The following is a 19,394-nucleotide window of genomic DNA, read 5'->3' on the forward strand; positions in this document are numbered from 1 at the left end:
CTGTCTTAACTATTAGTCAATTTGAAAGATTTTTACTTACATTTTCTTGGTCTTTTAAAACCAGATCTCTTTGATCGATCCTTTTTATTCTTCTCATTTAAAATCATTTGTGATTTAACCAAAAAAAAATTCAAAGTGCGATGAACAACAAATTAAAGAAGGAAAAACTATTTTTATGGATACTAATTTATTTCCCTTGAATTTATTAGTCCACAATTATGCCAATTATATGTAGGGTTATAGCCAATTTTCAAGAGAAGTATGGGTTGAGCAACTACAGTATTGAAATGCAAGTAGTAACTGAATGAGTTCATCAGATCACCAAAGTATCAAAAGATAAAATTGAAATGACTATGGATCATTATTATACTTTGGATTTTGTAGTGAAATTGAATAAACACCATAAAATACTTTTTCCAAGTTCCATTTTAATTTCTTTACTCTAAGTTCAAAAAATCTAAAAGTTGAAAACGAAAAAGAATAAAAAAAAAAAAACCTATTGCATATTAGTTTTCAAAATCCATGTGTTTAAATGTAACACATTATTTATCATGGTCTAATGTTATTCACCTTACTTTTACTTATGTTAAAAAAAAAAAAAAGTTAATTAAGGTTTACCAAATTCAAGAAAAATTAGTCCATATAAGTTATCATAAGGGTTATTCAAGATCAAATTACAACTAAAATTAATATCACTAAGTTCAATTAAGGTTAAATAGTTTAGATAAATGAAGACAGGGAAAAAAAAAATCAAAAATAGTAGAATGTGAAATCTAGCCCCATTGCAATTGGAATTTTATCTTGATAGAAGAATTCTTTTGTAGTTTTGCCTGTACAACGCAGTACATTATTTGTTTGACTAGATCATACTTCCATAATTGAGTATGTAAAAGCTTACTCAAATAAGAATCAAAAAACAAAATAAACCCTAAAAACACTATAGATCTTTCTATTTGCATTCTACGCATGTTCTCGTGCATCTAAATTAATACATAAAGGGACAAATCAAATCTATAACAAGACTTTGTATAATTATTATTCCGTATAAAGTAATTATTATCACTATGTCATATAAATTTCCATTATACGGTTATATTTTCTTTGTTTGAGCTCATAAATAGTAAATACGAAAATATTATTTGAAAAATGGAGAGAGTAATTGAAAATTACTATCATACTTTTTCCAAATGGATGTAGAGCTCATTTTCATCTTTTTCAAAACAAATTACCAATGAAATATCAATGCGTTAAAAAGATAAATGGTAGTTAATTAATTAAAGAATGAAAAAATCATTCACCATTTGTACAAGCATAAAAATTATAGAAATGTACGCACACCAATAATCAAAATCAATGAGTCAAAAAAAAAAAAAATCAAAATCAAAAGGAGCTTTCTTTTCAATCTCTAAGCTAGTTTTATTCTAAAAGTATAATTTCATTTCTTTTCAATTCTTTTAAATGCCATATATCATTTTCTTTCTTAATCAATCATTAATAACAAAATAATCAGTTTTTTACTCAATCATACAATTAGCTATGGTTTTTTGCTGCTACTAGCAGCTAGCACATTATAAACCATATAATCATATGTATACAGTATTCAATATAATTCGTATTTGGCATTGATGCATAAATTTAGCATATTTTTATTATTCTTCAAAAACGGTAATCATCATATTTTTTTCTTACTCCATAATATAGAGCATACAAAGAAAAAAACGTTTTTTCATCAAGAAAAAAGGTCACCCTAACTCTATATCCGCCACAACTTACACATTTTAGGCATCTTAAATGAAAACATTTAATTTTTAAAGTATGGAGTGTCCAATATAACGGCGAGAAAAAAAAATCACAAAGATAAAGAAGAAATGACAACATGAATAAACACAAAATTGGCGGTTGCATAAAACAAACTAGTATATGAAACTATGAATCATCATTGTATGATCCAAAGGAAAACAAAGGCAATTAGTAAAACCATTACTACTCATCCAATACCAATAGATTGCTAGTAGTTTTGCAATTATGTGTATAGATATATATTACAGTTACACTTGAGCTGAGGGTGAAGAAGTAGCATATATAGAGAAGTACTGTAAGTAAAGACTTACTAAAGATGACATCTTCATCGTCATCGTCGTTGTCGTGGCCATTGTTCTTATATCATCTTTATAAGGGAAAATGGAAAAATAAACGAGAAAAGAAAAAACAGCTAGCAGCAGAAGCTCATCATATGATTTGATCTTCATTTTTGCAGCATAAAAAACCCTCCTCAGCTAGTACAAGTGGTTGACATTAATAATTAATTTGTTGTTGGTAGACCCATTCCAATTGGCTTTTGCTCAGGAGGAGGCCTCTTCCTCTTCTTTTCATAGCTAACGCCTCTGGCCTTAGCTTGATAATCCCTTACCTCCCTGAGGTAAAGGCGGACGGCCCGAGCTCCAAATGGGTTGGTCTCGGGCCGTCCGCCATGCTCCTCGTAGGCCGCTCTGAGTCGGCCTACGAGAGCATCCAAACTGCCCCATGCCTGCCTAAGCGGACAGGGGCATGGGGCAGGAGGGTTGGGGATACCAAAGTACGGACAGGCATGGTTGTGAACCTTAGTCTTCCCGAACTGGTCCAAGTACCTGAGGAACTCCAGCACTTGAGCTCCGCTACACAGTGATAACGGTAGCGGAGGCCGGTGGCTCCTCAGGTACTGACTAAACGTGTTCCAATCCCTCCGCTTCTGGTTCTCATACCTGCTAGGGAGGGGTTGGACCGATCCCTGTTGCCGTTGGGGGGACGGCTCGTTACTCCCAGAGTCGAACCCCCCAACGGCCACACCACCACCAGATGTGGTAAGGGTAAAGGAACTCCCACTCCCGCTCCCACCACCACCACCACCGCCTCCGAAACCACTATACGAATACATAGGATTATTACTACTATTCCCATCATTATTGGCCATCATAAAATCCATCTTATAGATGAAAATCAAATAATCGAGTTGAATAAAACACTAGGGTTACCTCCCCTATTGAACCCTTTAGCTATAGACTAAAAGGGATGGAGAACACTCACTATTAAAGATCAAAAAAGAAAGAAAATTTGCATGGATGAAGAAAAGATTAGGAAGAAATCAAAGAAAGTTACATATAAGGAATAAATCCCATGTTTCTTTTTATAGGAACAGTAGAAATAGTACTACTAGAACTAGAATAAGAAGATTTATATTACTCGTATAAATTTAGGGCAGGCAAAAATGAGCAAAAACATTAATGGATTTCCTTTTCAGGGCAGCCAAGAAATAGATAGATTTATAGAGAGAGAATTAGAAAGAAAAGTGTGATCCAATGAATGGAATTGAAAGGGAAAGAGAAAGAGAAGGAAGAAAGGGGGGAAATATTGTAGAGTGTTGAAGTTGTGGGGACAGAAATAGTAACTACTACTAGTAGTAATACTGTACTATGAAAAATATGAGAATTGAGAAAGACTGTCTGTTGGCTGAAATGGTACTCAGTGTAAAAAAAAAATTAAATAAAATATACTGTAGTGTTTACAGATTCAATCAGTAAAAAATATTTCAGACTGACTGACTGTGTGAGTAAGAGAGTCTAATACTGATTTAGACACGTTTGTTTGTCCCCATTCTATTTTTATTTTTTTACCTACTTCATCTGCGTTTACTTTTTTACTCTTATTCCCAGTTTCCCACTTTTTTGTACTATAATACTAGTTTACTACTAGTACTCTCTCCGTTTCGTAATAATCTTAATATTAGAATGTGCATAGAGTTTTATTAGGAAAGTTATACTTCCTAAGATGGAGATCAAAATAGAATTTTTTATAATATAAAATATAGTTTAATAGAAAATGAGAAATAATACTGTTTTCGTGTTTTAATAAGTGTTATAATTTGACCAAATACGATGTCGAGATACGACTTTGACCATTAATTTATCTAATCACTAAATTAGGTCCTGTGTCATGCACGGTAATTTTCAATTACTATTTTTCAAATGAAGATTATATTAAATATTCGACTTTCATATGTTATATTCATATCAATTGAAGAAGAACAACAAAAAAAAAAATGGTAAAAAAAAAAATCACACTAAGAATAATAAATTTGTGTCGTTCTTGGCAAGTGAAACTGAAGTGTCCATAGTTAATTATAGATTATTAATTGATTAAAATTTTAATCATAAATAATTTAAGGAAATAACAAAAGTATCTTTGTTGATTTGATATTCATATTTACTTTTTAAAATTTGTAGCTTCTATTATATAATTTTTTAAAATAAATAAATTTAAGAAGAAAAAAAATTATATGATCTTGTACTGTTGTAATAGATGTAGTACATAATAATATAATATATGTCTTGCCAAAAAAAAAAAAAAAAGAAACTCCATATGTCATAAGTTATGTTAAGAATTTAATTTTTTTATTTTATTGCTTAAGTTTATAATTGTCAATATGTTTATTTTGAAAGGAAATGATACATCAAATCTTCTATTAAACACCATATGTAATCATTAGGATATAGTATTATATTTGTAAAGATTTATTTCTTATTAAATTATTTTTTTTAGGAAAAAAAAAAACCTAAGGACACACTAGGAAATGATACGTGTCATTGCTGGTGTGTCTTTTAGTATATAGTTATTGATATGTTAATTAAATTATATGTTAATTGATATTATAAAAGTGTAAATTATATCGAATCCAACCATGCATGTATTATACAATAAGATTTGTTTTTTTTTATATATTAGTAAATTAATCAAGTCAAAATCATTATATGAATAGTGAAAAAAGTCAAACTGTAACACTTATTAAAACACGGTGGTAGTAGGGCATGTTCTCTACATATTACTTTCAGTTCAGTTCAGTTCTCAATTTTCTTCTCTCATAAAATATTCAATTCATTTCAGTTCAGTTCAGCTCATTTCAATCAATCAAAATAGACCCTACTCTAATATTTGTGAAAGTGAGATTAATGGGAGAGAATATTAAAATAACAGTAAAGTCCTTTTCAAATATAAAGGTGTTGCAATTATATTAAGAAACATATGTTAAAGGAAAGTGTTGCGATAATTACAAAACAGACGGAGTAATATTATTATATTCCTTTCCATTGCTCTATATTAACTTTGAATAAATGGCCCGGTCAAATTTAGTAAATTTATCTAATACGGAGTACAATACTACTTTCGTTATTTTTTTTTTTTTTATTTATTTTTTTTTATTTTTTTTTTTTTGTAAAAGTGTCCCATTGACACTTTTTGCACTATTTATTTGGTTTACTTTGATCAATATTTGTGAATTATATATATATATATATATATATATATATATAAATATAATTTTGTGAGTATTTGTTGAAATTGTCTCAATAATATTTGATTGTTGTAATTTATATGGAGTACATATTAATCATAAAAGATATTATTATTGGTCAAAGTTCTACATCGTCGTATGTGCCAAGCTCCAATGAGCCATTTTAACAAAATAGAGGCAATACATTAATTTGACCACTAAGGGCTTATTCTCATTGGCTGAATTGAATTGAACTTATTAGAGTTGAAATGAACTGAATATTTTATAAAAGAAGGAAATTACACTACTAGAAAACAACTTAATTCCGACAGAACCGTTCCGACGGACAACAAAATCCGTCGGAAAGTACGAAATTTCCGACGGAATTAAATGCCGTCGTAAATTTACGACGGATTTTTAATCCGTCGGAAATTTGCGACGGATTATAACCCGTTTCCGACGAAATTTAATTTTTTTTTAAAAAAAAAAAAGAAAAAACCCCAAAACCCTAATACTAAAACGGCGCCCCAACCCCCTCATTCAAATCCGCCTCTCTCCTCCCTTTTCTCTCTCCTCACGCTCTCAGTCTCCTCCCTTTCTCTCTCCTCACGCTCTCTGTCTCCTCCCTTTCTCTCTCCTCCTCCCCCTTCTCTTCTCACGCTTTCTCTCTCCTCTCCTCCTCCTCCTCCTCCTCCTTACTCTCTTCTTAAGCAAGCTCTCCTCCTTTTATGTTCGTTTATGGTGATGTTAGTCAAATTAATGGTTTTTAAGGTCAAATTCGACCATGAAAATCCTAGATTTAGGGTTTTCGTGGTCGAATTTGGCCTTGTTAAACCAAGTTCGTGGTTAATTTCGAAGTTTTTTTTTATCTTAAGGTACGTTCTAATATTTAATTTTGATTTTTTATTTAATTTTTGGATGATTTTCGGTGGTGGTGGATCTAAATTTGGGTGATTTTCGGTGGTGGCTGTGGTCTGGGTCGTATTATGGTGATTTTCGTGGTGGTTGTGGCTTGGTTAGTTTATTCGGTCAGGGTGGTGTGGGTTTTGGTGGGGATTTGTTAGGGGTGGGTAGTGTGGGCTCGGTTAGGGGTGGATGGGTTTTGGGTTGGGTTGGGTTGGGTTTTGCGAAGTTTGGTGTTTTGGGGTTATTGTGTGCGTGTGGTGGTGTCGGTGTGAGTGTGGTGGTGTGCAGTGGAGTGGTGTCGGTGCGAGTGTGGTGGTGTCGGTGTGAGTGTGGTGGTGTGCAGTGGGGTGGTGTCGGTGCGAGTGGGGTGGTGTCGGTGCGAGTGTGGTGGTGTCGGTGCAAGTGGTTGTGTGCAGTGGGGTGGTGTCGGTGTGAGTGTGGTGGTGTGCAGTGGGGTGGTGTCGGTGCGAGTGGGGTGGTGTCGGTGCGAGTGGTGGTGTGCAGTGGGGTGGTGTCGGTGTGAGTTTGATGGTGTGCGGTGGGGGCTGGTTGGTTGGGCTGGTGGTATGGGGTGGTAGCTGGTGGTGGGGGTTGGTGGTGCGGGCTTTTTTTTTTGTTTTTTTTAATAAATTTCCGACGGAATTTCCGTCGGGAAATTCTGACGGAACCGACGGACTTTTCCAGACCAGAAAAACCTGTTTCGACGCTAAATTCCGTCGGAATTTCCGTCGGAAAAGTGTTTTCGATGGAAATTCCGTCGTAAAATGTCAATTTTCCTACAAATACTTTTCCGACGGCACCTTCCGACGGAATTCCGTCGTAAACACGGTTTCCGACGGAAAACATGTGTACATATTAATTGTCTCAATAATATTTGATTGTTGTAATTTATATGGAGTACATGTTGAAATTGTCTCAATAATATTTGATTGTTGTAATTTATATGGAGTACATATTAATCATAAAATATACTATTATTGGTCAAAGTTCTACATTGTCGTATGTGCCAAGCTCCAATGAGCCATTTTAACAAAATAGAGGCAATACATTAATTTGACCACTAAGGGCTTATTCTCATTGGCTGAATTGAACTGAACTTATTAGAGTTGAAATGAACTGAATATTTTATAAAAGAAGGAAATTAAAAGCTGAACTGAAATGAACTGGACTTATTAGAGCTGAATTGAACTGAAAATAATCGTATAAGAACAGACCCTTAAGGGTAAATTTATTGGCGAGTCTTGATTGGAGTCTTAACCTAAGACTCGCATATGAGTGATATGACTGTGTTTTTTACAATAAAATGGTGACTATATATAGATAGCCTTGACTCAAGACTTACAATCTCATATAATGTGTATTTTTTGCAATAAACTCAATAAACTCATCTTAATTAAGACTCTACAAAATGAATTTTTTTTTTCAATGGCTAATTAAGAACTGCCAACTCATCAGCTCAAAAAAGTTTGATATTTTAATAATGAGTATCAATATTTTTGTAGGAAAGTAAGTGATGAGTCTGGAGTGAGTATTGGGATAATGTGTTAAATTGGAGAAAATTTAATTTGTTATGAGTCCAAACAATAAAAAATAAAAAAAATTAAATAATGTTAGTAGAATGTTGAAGTGGCAGAGTCTAATGTATGATTCTGAGTCTAAGGATAAACTTACCCTAACATGCATGATGGTACATAACCAAACATGGACCTATCAAAACTTACGCATATATGATTATCAGACTCGAGTCCCATTTTAGGGTCAAAACTCAAGGCCCAAACCGAAACCTGGGCCGACATTTGACTTGACCTAATTTTGACTTAATTAAATGACCAGAATTGAATTGATTCTCGAAGTGACCGAATTGAAATTACTAGATACTCGAAATAACCCGAACCATAATTTCCTGATACTTGAAATGGCTTAAACTTGAATTGATTGACCCGAACAAACTTCAATTGTAAACAATGCAACCTAATTGGCTTGATTTTTTTTTTTTTTAAAAAAAATTTCTTTAGTATAAAATATTTATATTTTGATTATTCCTTTTCATCGATCTTGAATTTGTTAATCAAGTCTAAAGTTGAAAACCCAATTTATTAATTATTCTAAGTCCGAAATACTAGGATTATGACTTTTCTTACTTAGATTATTACTTCTCTTACTTAGATTGGTGAATGTGTTTATCATTCACTTGAGTGTGTTTTTAGGACTCTTTATTACTCATTGAGTTTTTTTTTTAAATTAATTTTTTTATTTATATTGAAGTATGTTTTAGGATTCTGAGGCCATGTTATTTTCATTTTACAAAATAATATTTAGTAAAAATAATTTCAGTTATATAAGTAATTTTAGTTTATCAGTAAAAATAAATCAGTTTCGTAAAACAGTTTCAGTTCAATAAAAACAATTTTAGTTTGTTTAATAAATTTAATATCAGTAACTTTAAAGAAGAATTATAATAGAGATCAGATTCTATATATAAAAAAATAATTTCTATTGTGTAAAAATAATTTTAGTTCATTAGTACGTATTTCAGTTCACCAAAAATAATTATAGTTTGGTTAAAATAATTTCACAAAATAATATTTAGTAAAAATAATTTCAGTTATATAAGTAATTTTAGTTTTTCAGTAAAAATAAATCAGTCTTGTAAAACAGTTTCAGTTCAATAAAAACAATTTTAGTTTGTTTAATAAATTAAATATCAGTAACTTTAAAGATGAATTATAATAGTGATTAGATTCTATATATAAAAAAATAATTTCTATTCTGTAAAAATAATTTTAGTTCATTAGTACGTATTTCAGTTCACCAAAAATAATTATAGTTTGGTTAAAATAATTTCATTTCAACAAAACTAAGCTTAAGAAAAACAAGACTTGAGTTCCTTTTTTTTAAATTTATTTTATTTTATTTATTTTTTTATTTTATTTTTTTGGTAATGCATATCTAATAGGGGTGAGCAAAAATTCAGGGTACCCTGATATGGAACCGGAACCTGTTCGGAACCGCAGGTTCCAAACCCGGAACCCGTTGATCAGGTTCCGGTTCCGGTTCCGGGTAATAAAATTAGGAACCTGTTGCAACAGGTTCCGGTTCCGGGTAATAAAATTTTGGATCTAGAACCTGTAGGGTACCCTGTTAGTACAAGTTCCCTATAGGGTACATGAAACCGGAACCTATATGGTATTAAAAATTCTAGACAATTAGTGTTGGTTTGTTATATTTGAAGTACTATACTAAAGTTGTAAGCTTTTATTGTGATCATCTATTTTAAAAAAAATAAATTTGTCACAACTTATCAAGTAACTATTAAACTTACTTTGACAGACAGGGTACCCTGTTTAGGAACCGGAACCTGCAGGTTTCGGTTCCGGTTCTCAATTCTTAGGAACCTGTTGCAACAGGTTCCGGTTCCGGTTCCTATTTTTAGGAACCTGTTGCAACAGGTTCCGGTTCCGGGTCCTAATATTTTTACAGGGTACCCTGCTACGCTCACCCCTAATATCTAATGCCTCACATTTCTTCAATAAAATTTAGAAAGCTAAGGTTTGGAGTTAATGGTGGGCATTACCTATTTAACTATTAAGGTTATGGTTAAAGACTTTAAACTAAACATAAATTAGAGACTTGAATACACTCTAAAATGGAGCAAGCCCATTTTAAAACCTTGATAAACAAATTATGTTTATCAAGTGACATTTTCGTAAATAAGTTGCATTGAAAATTGTGTTTTTTGATTAAAAAAATATATATTTTTACTATTTGTGGTCACTATGGCAAATTGAACAGATTTTTAGAGTTAACACCATTTGTTACTATTCATCTTCTTCTTCCTCCCACCTTCTTCTTCTTCTTCACGCTCATGTTCTTTCTTTTGTTCAATTTTTTTCTTCCCACCCACCAAAGTTTTCTTCCTCCAATCTTTGCCCACTTTCACCTCCTCTTCCAAGTCCGTTTGACACTAAGCGAACAAAATTAAACGAAAACCCTATTATTGAAAGGAGATCAAAATTAATGGCATGGATAACCCTAAAAGATAGCTGAGTTTTCCTTCCTCCATTAAATTTAACTTCGTACCACCATTTCCGGTGGCTTCGCCGTTGGAATCAAATGAAAACCCAAATAACTAAGTGAAAATAACGAACATGGTTAACCCTAGAGGGTAGCTTAGGTAAGGTTTTTTTTTAGTCTATAGGTGTCTCTTGGTTAAGTCATAGTGTGAAAAGGGGAATTTTCCACCATTGAAATTGAAGGTTAAAGAAGGAGAGAGAAAAAAACGAAAGGTTGAGGAGGAGAGAGAAAATAAGAAAATACCAAATGGCTGAAGGTGAAGAGAGAAAACAATAGTTAACCAAAAGTTAGATATATTTTACATATACACCTTTTTGTTTATCAAGGTTATAAACTTATATTTTGTCTTTAAATGCGATATTTGATTTTTATTTTATTACGTTGATAATTTCCACTATAGTTATATCACAAACAAGAATATTCAAATTTCCCTGTCAAAATCCAGGTCAATAACTCAATCCAAATTGACTCGATTCGAATATGACCCAAACTCTCAACTAGAATATCAACCCGACCCATAATGACATGATCCGATCCACTAAGTTTAAACCCAAAAATTACCCATCTCGAAGTGATTTGATCCAAATTTGACTTGACGTTGCAACTCAAAACCCGAAAAAAAGGCATAGAGGACATGATATATTCATATGACCTGACCCAAATGTGACCTGAGCCACCCAACTGCCAAGTCTAATTAAAAATTAGTAAAAGTTATAGTAAGAAACTTCATATTTAGTGTTAGTTGAGATGATTAATACAAGAGGGGGGTGAATTGTATAGAGTTCTTAATGACTACTTTTTGCGGATAAATAAACAATGCGTATAGGAACTTACTAAAACACACAGATTTTACCAGGAAACCTTCCAGGGCCCAACTGGAAGTAAAACCTCGACCCTACCTTAGGGATTTCAAACACAAAACACTTCACTATAATAGGGCAAACACCAAGTTACAACCTATTAGACACGGACCTTTATTTCACAAGTTCCTCACTTGACTTGCTACTTGATAGGACCCTATCATACCCAATCTAAGCACCACACTTAGATTCACTCATACCACCAAAGTACTACATGTACTACCAAAGTACAACTACTCGTACCACCCAAGTACAAAACTCTCAGCTTCACTTAGAAGCCAACACAAAACTGTATATAACACAAACTATAAATTCACCCAAATAACCCAACCAATACAAATATAAGACACCTAGTATGATAGGTAAGCAATGCACGAAATCCGAAACTAATATGACAAGTTAGGAGCTTGGTAAACTTACTCAATTATAGCACTGTGATTTCTCCACGCATAAACTCACAAAAACCTAAAATCATTTTGCTCTCTACTATTTATACAAGTAACACTCATATAGAAAGTAGGTTTACTAAAAGATAAATAAGTTAACTTAACTTATCTTTAAACACGGTTTTAGTAAATCAAGTGGAATAAAATCCTTTCCGAAAAATAAGTTTAAAAAGATATTTATTAAGAAGACTTATCTTTTTAACAAACCAATTTTAGAGAAAATAATCTTTTTAGAAAATCTTTTCCTAAAATCTATCTTTTATTATTTTCCATATTTATTTTATTTACCAAGCAAACTTATCACGTTTCTAATAAATTTCGTACACTAACCTACTTAACATATTAACAATAATGTCTAAGATGAAAACCTTAACTAAATATTATTGCTGCGCCGCACTTTGATCAGGTAGATTACTTGGGCTTCAAGCATATTAAGTTCCACCAAAGAACTTAAACTGCTTGTCTTCAAATTCCTGTTAAGGAACTTAGTTCTTGTTAGAGAACTCTTCCTCTGATTTGTTTAACTTCTTCAATAAAGATCTTCTTCGTGTCTTCTTAGTTTCAGATGGTTCTTCAATCTCCAAGATCAATCTTCACCTTGACTAATCACACACTAGAGAATCTTTATTAGTTGAGTTTGCTTTTAGTTCAAGTTCCTCATCATCAAAACCATTATACTTCAACAATTTCCCCCCTTTTGATGATGACAAACTTAAGCAAACTCTACAACAAGTTAAACAAAATAGAAGGTCATATTTTTATTTTTTTTTATTTTTTTATTGACAAAAAATAAACACTCACAGAAACAAGACAAAAACAAAAGTAACAAAAAAACAAAAATAAGCAAAAATAAACAAAATAAAAATAAGCTAACTACTGCTACATCATATCAGAGAAATTTCTGATACTATCTTAACTAGAACCCAGAACAACTTTAGCCTCTAAGTTTGCTTCTTCTTTTCCCCCTTTTGGCATTATCAAAAAGTCTCGTTTTTCAAGTTATTAAGTATCTAGCCACAGCCCCACAAGCAATTCATCGAGTCTGGGAAACTGAAGGCAGCGCTGCTAACTTTCCTTAAGTTAGTTCCACTCTCCTGCATAAGCATTCATAACATACAGATACACACATGCATAGACAGTTCCAAAAGGCATTCATTTAAAAACCAAAGATAAACATCCTGTTAAAACATAACCTTACAAACAAAATAAATTGTTCAAGCATTAAAAAACCAAAGTTGAAAATGTTCATGACTGCAAAAGGGAGTAAGGAAAGGCTAAAGAAAATAAGCTGAAAGGGGAATGGCTAAGTTTGCAAGAGGCTCAGAATCTGTTTGATGTCTTCCTTTTGTTGTGCAATGAGAGCTTTCAGCTTGTGCTCAAGACTCTGTATCTGCTGAAGAAACTCCTCCTTTTGTTCCTTCAAAGCCTTGTCCCTGTTCCTGCACAAGCTTCTTTTGGTCTTTCAATGCTTTCCCTTGCTCTTGTACAAGTTTTTCCAGCTTTTGAATCTGAACCTGTCCAACTGATTCCTTCACTTGAGATTCAACTCTCTCCATTTTGTCCATCAGCTTTGCAACTTTCCCATCAAGCACTTTCTCATCAACATCCAAATCTAAAGGCTTCTCTAGACTGGTTTTAGGGATAGTACTTGTTGATAGCCTCCTGCTTTTCCTAACAGGTTGCTCCACCACAGCTTTCTCTTTTCTTTTACCTGTTCCTTTTTCTTTCTTTTCCTTCTCCAAACCCTACTTTGGTCTTTCCAGGGATACAATGTGTTAAGTGTTGATACATTAAAGAGGGAAAATTAACCTTAATTTTCTTAGAAATGCCGAAAATCACTGCCATATCCATCAAACATGCTTCCCCTTTCTTAGCAGTTTAAGGTAGAATGGTTTTCTTAACAAGGTTAAACAACAATTTGTTCATGGGACTTAGATCATTGTGACTCATAATGTTCTTTCCCCGTTTTCCTCCTAATGCTTCAACTATATCCCCACTCATGTAATTTCCCACTTTTACACTCGCCTTTCCTTTGATATATGTTTCATAACCTTTAGTAGGAGTTTTCAAGATTTTGCCCAGGGTTTCAACATTAAGTTCGATTTTAACACTATCAACTTCACTGGTAATTACCCCCAATTTTGCTTTAAAGTTTTCACAAAATTCAGTCATTGCAATTGGATACATGAAATTATTTGATGCTTTTGTCAACAAATACTCCCACCCCCTGGAACTTAATTAAATCAAGAAATTCTAGGAATTTAGCTTGTTTGACCCAATTAAAATCAATTCTGTGACCAGCTACATACCTCCCTTCTTGCGACTTAAGTTCAGCTTGATCCACGATCTCCTCTTCTTCCTCCTTCTCCGATTCTTCTTTATCATAATTCTCTATCTCCTCAACGAAATCCTCCACTTCCTTGATGTCTCTTCAACCGTCTTCCTTTGTTCTTTCTTTTCTTTCCATTCTTTTAATTTTTCAATGAGTTGCTCATAGGTTAGGTTTTCGGTTTCAGCGGGTTTTGGATTTTGCATGTTTTTAGAAGAAGGGGGGACTAATTGTGATTCAGTGAAGGAGACAAGTGGAAGTGATGAAACTTCTTCTTATTCAGTGGGAGGATTATTTTGTGAGTTTTCGGAGGAGCTAAGAGAGGTAATTATGACCATTGTTTTCTTTTAAAGGGTTTTAGAAGGGTGTAGAATATTTTCATAGTGGAGTAAATTTAAATTGACAGTGATGATGTAAGGTGGTTGAAAGAGGCCTTTTATATTAAATGAAACGGTGTGAAGAATTTAAAGGGTTTTATTTTGCAGTCATTAATTAAACAAGTTCAACTAATTTTTCCAAAATTATGCAGGATGTATTTACCAAAATTATTTTCTTTCCAAATTCATTTGTTTTAAAAAAAAAACTTTCTGAAAATAAAACACGCAATTGGAACACGCTATTTACACGCATGCAATGTACATTACAACTAGCAAATTTATTTGAGCGTTTGATGAACTAACCTCCAGTGATCAACAATGGTGACACTTCAGCTATGTTTAGCACACCAAGATTGTACTATATGCTCTTTTTACTTTATTTCCATTATTTTCGACTTTGCCATATGTAGGAACTTCATAAGCAATCAATTCAGCTTGATCATTCCAAGTTCCAGTCTCAATTTCTCAAATCTTTCTTTGTTCAAGGGCTTGGTCAAAATATCTGCAAGTTGATATTCCGTATTGTAAAATTCCAATTTAATATTCCCTTTCTCCACATTATATTTTAGAAAGTGATGCCTAATGTGGTGTGTTTTACCTTAGAGTGTTGAACTGGATCTTTAGAAATACATATAGCACTTGTGTTATCACAGCAGATAAGCACACATTCAAAAATAAGACCAAAATCTCTAACCTGTTGTTTTATCCAGAGTACTTGTGAACAACATGCTGCTGTTGCCACGTATTCAGCTTCAGCTGTAGATAATGCAACTGTGTTTTGCTTCTTGGAACCCCAAGAAACTAAACAAGGTCCTAAAAACTGTACCATACCTGAAGTGCTTTTCCTATTTACTAAATCACCTGCATAGTCGGCATCAGTAAAGCCATGTAAATCAAACAAGTCACTTCTAGGATAGAAGAGACACAAGTCATCAGTTCCTTTCAAGTATCTAAGGATTCTCTTTACTGCTTTCAGGTGAGACTCCTTTGGGTTTTCTTGGAACCTGGCACACAAACTTACACTGAAAGATATGTTAGGTCTACTAGCAGTTAAGTAAAGTAAAAATCCTATCATACCTCTGTACATAGGTTGATCAACACAAGTTCCAGATGGATCATCATCCAATCTGGTTGCAATACCCATTGGAGTATCATTTGTCTTAGCATTTTCAAGTTTGTATTTCTTGATCAGTTCCTTGACATACTTTTGTTGATGGATCATGATTCCTTTCTCAGATTGCTTTATTTGCAATCCAAGGAAGAAATTTAATTCTCCCATCATGCTCATTTCAAATTCTCCACTTATAAGATCAGCAAAATACTTGCACAAAGATTCATTAGTTGCACCAAACAAAATATCATCAACATAAATTTGTACAACTAATATTTCAGTTCCATTTTATTTTAAAAACAAAGTTTTATCTATTTTGCCACGTTTAAAATCATTTTGTAACATGAACTTTGACAATCTTTCATACCATGCTCTAGGAGCTTGCTTTAACCCATAAAGTGCTTTGTCAAGCTTGTAGACATGGTTTGGGAAATCTGGATTTTCAAATCCAGGAGGTTGTTCCACATAGACTTCTTCGTTTAGAAAGCCATTTAGAAATGCACATTTTACATCCATCTGGAACAACGTGAATCCCATATAAGCAGCAAAAGCAATAAGTAAACGAATAGCCTCTAACCTGGCTACTGGAGCAAATGTTTCTTCATAGTCTATTCCTTCTTGTTGATTGAAACCTTGTACAACCAGTCTTACTTTATTTCTGACATTAATACCATGCTCATCCAGCTTGTTCCTAAACACCCACTTTAAGCCTATTGTCTTTTTATCTTTGGGTCTAGGTTCCAGATGCCATACTTTATTTCTTTCAAACTCATTTAGTTCAGCTTGCATAGCATTAATCCAGTCTGCGTCAGTTAAAGCTTCAACATAGTTCTTAGGTTCAATAGAAGAAAGAAATGCATAGAATGCACAGAAGTTTCTAAGCTGAGATCTGGTCTGAGTTCCTTTTGTAATATCACTCATGATTGCATCTACAGGATGTAACTTATGATGTTTCCATCGTTTAGGTGTAAAGTCCTTCACAGGATACAATCTTTCCTGATCATTGTTGACTGGTTCTTCTGTAGGAAATTGTTCTTGAGTCTCAGTTGGAACTTCAACAGGATTTTCCTCAATCTGATCTTGATTTTGTTCTTGAGAAGGAGTTTCTGGTGCATTCTCCGTTTCTGGTTCTTCATTTGCTTCCAAATTCGTTTGCTCACCAATTTCAACTTGCTGCTTTTGCAATGATGTTGATTTTTCATCTGGATCTGTCTTGCGTACAAGTCTAATTTTAAAATAATTATCACACTCCTGTACATCATTTAGAGATTGTTCAGTTTCATCAAATATAATATGTACAGATTCCTTAACACACATTGTCCTTTTATTATAAACTCTATATGCTTTACTATTAGAGGCATATCCTAAGAACACAGCCTCATCACTACGTTCGTCAAACTTTCCCAAGTTCCTTTTACCATTGTTATGAACAAAACATTTACAACCAAAAGATCTAAAGTAAGAAATATTAGGGTTTCTCCCTTTGATCAAATCATAAGGGGTTTTGTTAGTGATGGCTTTAACTGATACTCTGTTAAGAATATAGCACGATGTATTCACTGCTTCTGCCCAGAAGTTCCTAGGCAGTCCACTTGAGATCAACATTGTTCTAGCCATGTCTTCAAGGCTTCTGTTCTTATGTTCCACCACTCCATTTTGTTGAGGGGTCCTTGGGGCAGAGAAGTTGGGATTCCATGCTCAGAGCAAAATTCATCAAATTTTGAATTTTCAAATTTAGTACCATGATCTGATCTGAGGTTTATCAATGGATTGCCTGTTCTTCTCTGTTCTTTCTTTACAAAAGCTACAAACTCATCAAACGTTTCATCTTTACTAACAAGAAAGAAAACCCAAGTAAACCTTGAAAAGTCATCAACAATAACCATAACATATCTCTTACCACTTCTACTTTGGATTCTTATAGGACCACATAGATCCATGAACAAGTTCCAAAGGTCTTTTGGTACTTACCATTTTCTTGGACTTAAAAGAAACTCGAGTTTGTTTTCCTCTAACACAAGCATCACACACTTTGTCATACAGGAACTTAATACATGGAAGTCCTTCCACTAGTTCCTTAGATCTCAATTTATCAAGTAAAGTAAAGCTTGCATGTCCAAATCTTTTGTGCCACAGTAAAGGATCGTTCTCAATGACACTAAGACATGTTAAACTGCTATTAGGAACTTCGTTAAGATCAACAACATATGTGTTTCCTTTACGAGTTCCTTCTAAGATGATGTTCCTAGTGTCATTGTGAATGATTTTGCACTTATTAGAAGTAAAGCTTACGGAGTTACCTTTGTCACAAAATTGAGAAATACTCAACAAGTTGTGTTTGAGACCCTCGACCAAAAATACATTATCAATAGCATGGGAACTTGACCTTCCTACTTTGCCAATAGCAACTATATCTCCTGTCATGTTATCACCAAAGGTCACAGTTCCACCATAATAGCATCCAGTGAGAGAAATCTAGATTTGTCTTCAGTCATGTGCTTAGAACAACCACTGTCGAGGTACCAAGTGTTGTTCCCCCTCACTAGAACCTGCATGAGAAATCAAACATTAGGTTCAGGAACCCAAGTTTCCTTGGGTTCCTGTGTAACAACAGTAGGTTTATTCTTTTTGATCCAAATCTGTTGTACATGTTTTTCATTTTTCTGTTTACTCTTTTCTTTCTTAGGACACTTAACCTGTTTGTGTCCAGTATTGCCACAGAAATAACAAACTATACTACTGGGCAGGTCAACATACTTCTTTTCCTTTTGGAACTTCTTTTTGAAACCCACACCTTCTGTTCTTTTGGTTTGAGCTTTGGTGATCCAATCTGGAACTCTGTAATCTACAGGTTGTTTGCCTTTCCTAGCTTTCTCAAGTTCCCCCTCAAATCTTGCTTTATCCGCTTTTATATCTTCCAAATCAGATTTTAGTTTTTCAAAATTTGGATATTGAGCAAGTGGAGGAACTTCAGAATCAGGAGCATTAACACAGAGTTTCATCAAGGATAGTTCCACATTTAACATTATGTTATCATGTTTCAACCTGTGTATAGTTTCTTTTAAATAATTATTATCATCAAATAGACTAAAGAATCTATATTGAATATCAAATTTCAAATTATCAACCCACTCACTGTTTTCTTTAAAAGTAACCAAAGCTTCATCACTTTTCTGTTTAGCTTTATGCAATTCTTTCAGTTCTTCTTGAATTTCTAAAAAAACTAATATTAGGTTTTCTTTAGAGAAATGTCTAAGTTATTTTTGAGAAAACCATACCTCAGATTCTAGTTCCTTCAGCTTTTCCTTTTCATCAATTTTAGCCATCAAACATAGATGGGAATTTTCCTTTGGGGGTTGTTCTTCCTCTTCCTCTGAATCTGAATCTCCCTAAGCAGCCAGCATGGCTTTCTTCACGTTGTCCTTGGTGAAGTAAGGTTTATAGACTCTTGACTCTTTGGATTGCTCCTTGCCCTTTGTATTTCCTTTCTCACCATCTGGCAATGGATAATCTTTAATGAAGTGATCTTTCGAGCCACACTTGAAACAAGTTGTGTTTCTGGAACTTGCATATTTCTTGTTCGTATCAAACTTCTTGTAGTTCATTATCCTTTTGTACTTTCTGACTAGCATTGCCATTTCTTCCTCATCAGCTTCTGATTCCTCTGAGTCTTGGGCCTTAAGAGCAAGACTCTTGTTTTTGGAACTTTCAGAGTTGGAACTCAGATGTAGTTCATAAGTCATCAATGATCCAGCTAGTTGTTCCATGTTAAACTTTGTGAAGTCCTTAGCTTACTGCATGACAGTAACCTTTGATCTCCATCGTTCATCTTGTGGTAGACTCCTCAAGATCTTCCTAGCCTGTTCATCAATAGGAATGTGTCTGCCAAGGGAATTCAGTTCATTAATAATATCATTGAACCCAGTAAACATTTCCTCTATAGTTTCCTTTGATTGCATTTCAAACCTTTCATATCTAGACATCAACAG

The 19,394-nt window shown here is 33.5% G+C and overlaps 1 protein-coding gene across 1 annotated transcript; it reads right to left on the bottom strand.

Annotated features, from left to right (window-relative positions):
* Nucleotides 1-1,881: 1,881 nt before the first annotated feature.
* On the bottom strand, nucleotides 1,882-3,393 carry LOC110708326 (protein LIGHT-DEPENDENT SHORT HYPOCOTYLS 4-like). The gene has a single exon (XM_021886431.1). The coding sequence runs from the start codon at nucleotides 2,960-2,962 to the stop codon at nucleotides 2,303-2,305; it is 660 nt and encodes a 219-aa protein (XP_021742123.1). The 5' UTR covers nucleotides 2,963-3,393; the 3' UTR covers nucleotides 1,882-2,302.
* Nucleotides 3,394-19,394: the final 16,001 nt, after the last annotated feature.

This window comes from Chenopodium quinoa, unplaced genomic scaffold (assembly GCF_001683475.1).
Source record: "Chenopodium quinoa cultivar QQ74 unplaced genomic scaffold, ASM168347v1, whole genome shotgun sequence".
Taxonomy (NCBI): domain Eukaryota; kingdom Viridiplantae; phylum Streptophyta; class Magnoliopsida; order Caryophyllales; family Amaranthaceae; genus Chenopodium; species Chenopodium quinoa.